Raw genomic sequence first — 2,811 nt, 5'->3', positions numbered from 1 at the left:
AAAAAAAAATCTGTGTCAATGTGTTTGAAGAGCTGTCGGGTAGAGGAGACCTCTAGAAAGGAGGAACACAAGACGGGTAGAAGAACGTGAGTTGTAGGTAGACTTGAACTGTCCTGTGAGGAATGGCACGTCTTACGAGGTGGCGCTCACTCCTGCTGAGATCCAAAGCAGACCCTGACGACTATCCAAAAGGATAAAGAAGAGATTCTGTTTAGATTTATTGTATGTGTATGAGTGTTTTGCCCACATGCATGCATGTGTGCCACATGTAGTCAGTGCTGAGGAGGTCAGAAGAGGGTGTTGTGTCTCCTAGAACTGGAGTTAGGGATGGCTATGAACAACCATGTGGGTGCTGGGCACTGAACCCAGGTCCTTTGCAAGAGCAACAGGTGTTCTTATCCACTGAGCTACCTCTCCAGCGCCAAGATGTTCTCAAAAATTATAAGATTCAATGATGCCCACTTTCATCATTTCTATTATTTTCATTTATTAAATTAAATACCCCTTGCCTTTATTTCTATTCTTTTCATTACTGAAATTTTCTCTAAAAGTTCTGAGCGCTGTCATGAGTTTTCATTTTGGTTAACAACAACAAAATACAAAAGAAAAATTCTCCTATATGTTGCTAAGTATAAAGCTTTAAACATTTTTATTATTATTTTTTCATTTGGGGACTGGTTGTACAAGGAAACGGAAGTCCACAGAGATGAGAAGACTTGTTTGCAGTTACATATGTATCCTATTGGCAAAGAATGTCTGGAATCACAAGAAAATCATATGGAGAGAGTTTAGCCTTTAGATTTGTAGATGCTGTCTTCTCATCCTGGATATATAATTTTTAAGCCACTTATATTTTTTTTCTGAAAACTTTTCTCTGATTATTTTTCTGAATTTCTCTGAAATATTCACAGGGTACGTGAGTTAACCATACAAAGTTCCTCATGTATAATAGTTGAGCAACAAATGTTGCTTTGCCTCTCTCCATTCGTATTGGGACATAATATTGCCTTGTGTGATATAGCTTTATTTTTAGAAAGTCAGAAGCATAAATTATCTCTGGAAGTCACACTAGATTTAGCATATTAGACCACATGTCTCTATGCTCTGAGGACATTCATGATTTTTTTTGTTATTCCACCATTATTTTATTTATTTATTTATTTATTTATTATATTTTTGTGGATTTTGAGGCAGGGTTTCTCTGTGTAACCTTGGCTGTCCTGGACTCACTTTGTAGACCAGGCTGGCCTTGAACCCACCATTATTTTATTACTATGATTAGTTGTTGGGTTTTGTTTTTGTTTTTGTTTTTTGGTTTTTTTTTTGCCTTGAGACAGGATTTCCCTGTGTAGCTTAGACTGGCTTCCAATTTGCAGTTCTTCTGCCTCCTGAGCATTAGAATTATGGACTACACCAGTATGCCTGAAACCCTCATAATTAGAAATAGCATCCCATTTCATTTTCAGAAGTGCCTTGACTTAAACAAATCACGAGATCATCTCATTTAGGACTTTCTCAATGCCTTCCTTAGAGCATCTTTCAGTTCCTTGTTCCTCATACTATAGATCAAAGGGTTTAAAATGGGTGTGATAAAAGTGTAGACTACAGACACCATTCGGCCCATCTCAGGAGAGTAACTGGAACTGGGGGACAAATATATAAAACTAGTGCAGCCATACTGCAGGAGGACCACTGCGATGTGAGAGGAACAGGTAGAGAAGGCTCGATGGCGCCCTTCAGCAGACCGGATCCGTAAAATGGCTGTGATGATGAAGATGTAGGAGATGGAGATCAGAGATAGGGGGATGCTTAGGACGATGAAGCTGATAATATATAGGGCAGTCCTGTGAACGTGTGTGTCTGCACAAGCCAGGCGCATCACTGCGGGCATGTCACAGTAGAAGTGGTAGATCTCATTGCTGTGGCAGAATGGGAGACGGAAGATTAAAATAGTTAGTGGCAGTGACAGCAGGAATCCCAGCACCAGGGACCCCACCATCATCTCCACACACAAGGACCAGCTCATGATGAGTGTGTATCTCAGAGGGTAGCAGATTGCGACAAACCGGTCGTAAGCCATGACTGCAAGCAGGACACAGTCGGCTCCGCCCAAGAAGACAAAGAAAAACATCTGGGTGCCACAACCAGAGATGGAAACAGAAGTTTTCCCCATAGAGAGAAGGTTTGCCAAGGCCAGCGGTGCAATGGATGATGTGTAGAAGATTTCCAGTACTGCCAAGTTAGCTAGGAAAAAGTACATGGGGGTGTGGAGCGACTGGTTAATATGGACGATTACAGCAATTGTGGCGTTCCCACTGAGGCTGGTCAGATACATCCCTAAGAAGGTTACAAAAATCACCATCTGCACCCCAGGATCAGGTGAGAATGGACGAAAGAAGAATTGTATCCTGGCAGTTTTATTTATTGTTTCCATGGGGGAGTGCGCAAGATCTGCGACTGCAAAGAAGAATGACAGGAGACTCAAGGTGTCTCTCATTGGATATGATGTCTTCCTAACTCCTCCATTCACTGCAAGAGCACCTCCAAGGTCCCTCAGCAACAATACGCAGAGTTTTAAAAAGAAGTCCACAGAACATATAACCTATACACTCTCCATTTCCCTGTCTTGTCTTCCTCTCCAAGTACCAAAGACTGAAATCTGCAGTGGTGGAAGCTTGGATGACGTCTGAATGCAGTGCACACCACGGTTCCAGGTGTAGAAGAGTCCCCTAAAGTGTGTGCTGAACAAACCAACAAATAAGACCAACTTAAAGCTCAGAGCTGCAAAATGGAGAAACAGGATAGTGATTC

The 2,811-nt window shown here is 41.8% G+C and overlaps 1 protein-coding gene across 1 annotated transcript; it reads right to left on the bottom strand.

Moving 5' to 3' along the window:
• Positions 1–1,504: 1,504 nt before the first annotated feature.
• LOC127189821 (olfactory receptor 10V1) lies at positions 1,505–2,434 on the bottom strand. The gene has a single exon (XM_051146918.1). The coding sequence runs from the start codon at positions 2,432–2,434 to the stop codon at positions 1,505–1,507; it is 930 nt and encodes a 309-aa protein (XP_051002875.1).
• Positions 2,435–2,811: the final 377 nt, after the last annotated feature.

Source organism: Acomys russatus, chromosome 5 (genome assembly GCF_903995435.1).
Source record: "Acomys russatus chromosome 5, mAcoRus1.1, whole genome shotgun sequence".
In the NCBI taxonomy this organism is placed as follows: domain Eukaryota; kingdom Metazoa; phylum Chordata; class Mammalia; order Rodentia; family Muridae; genus Acomys; species Acomys russatus.
Note: the sequence above shows the minus strand (reverse complement) of the source record. Positions and strands in the feature narration are given on the sequence as shown.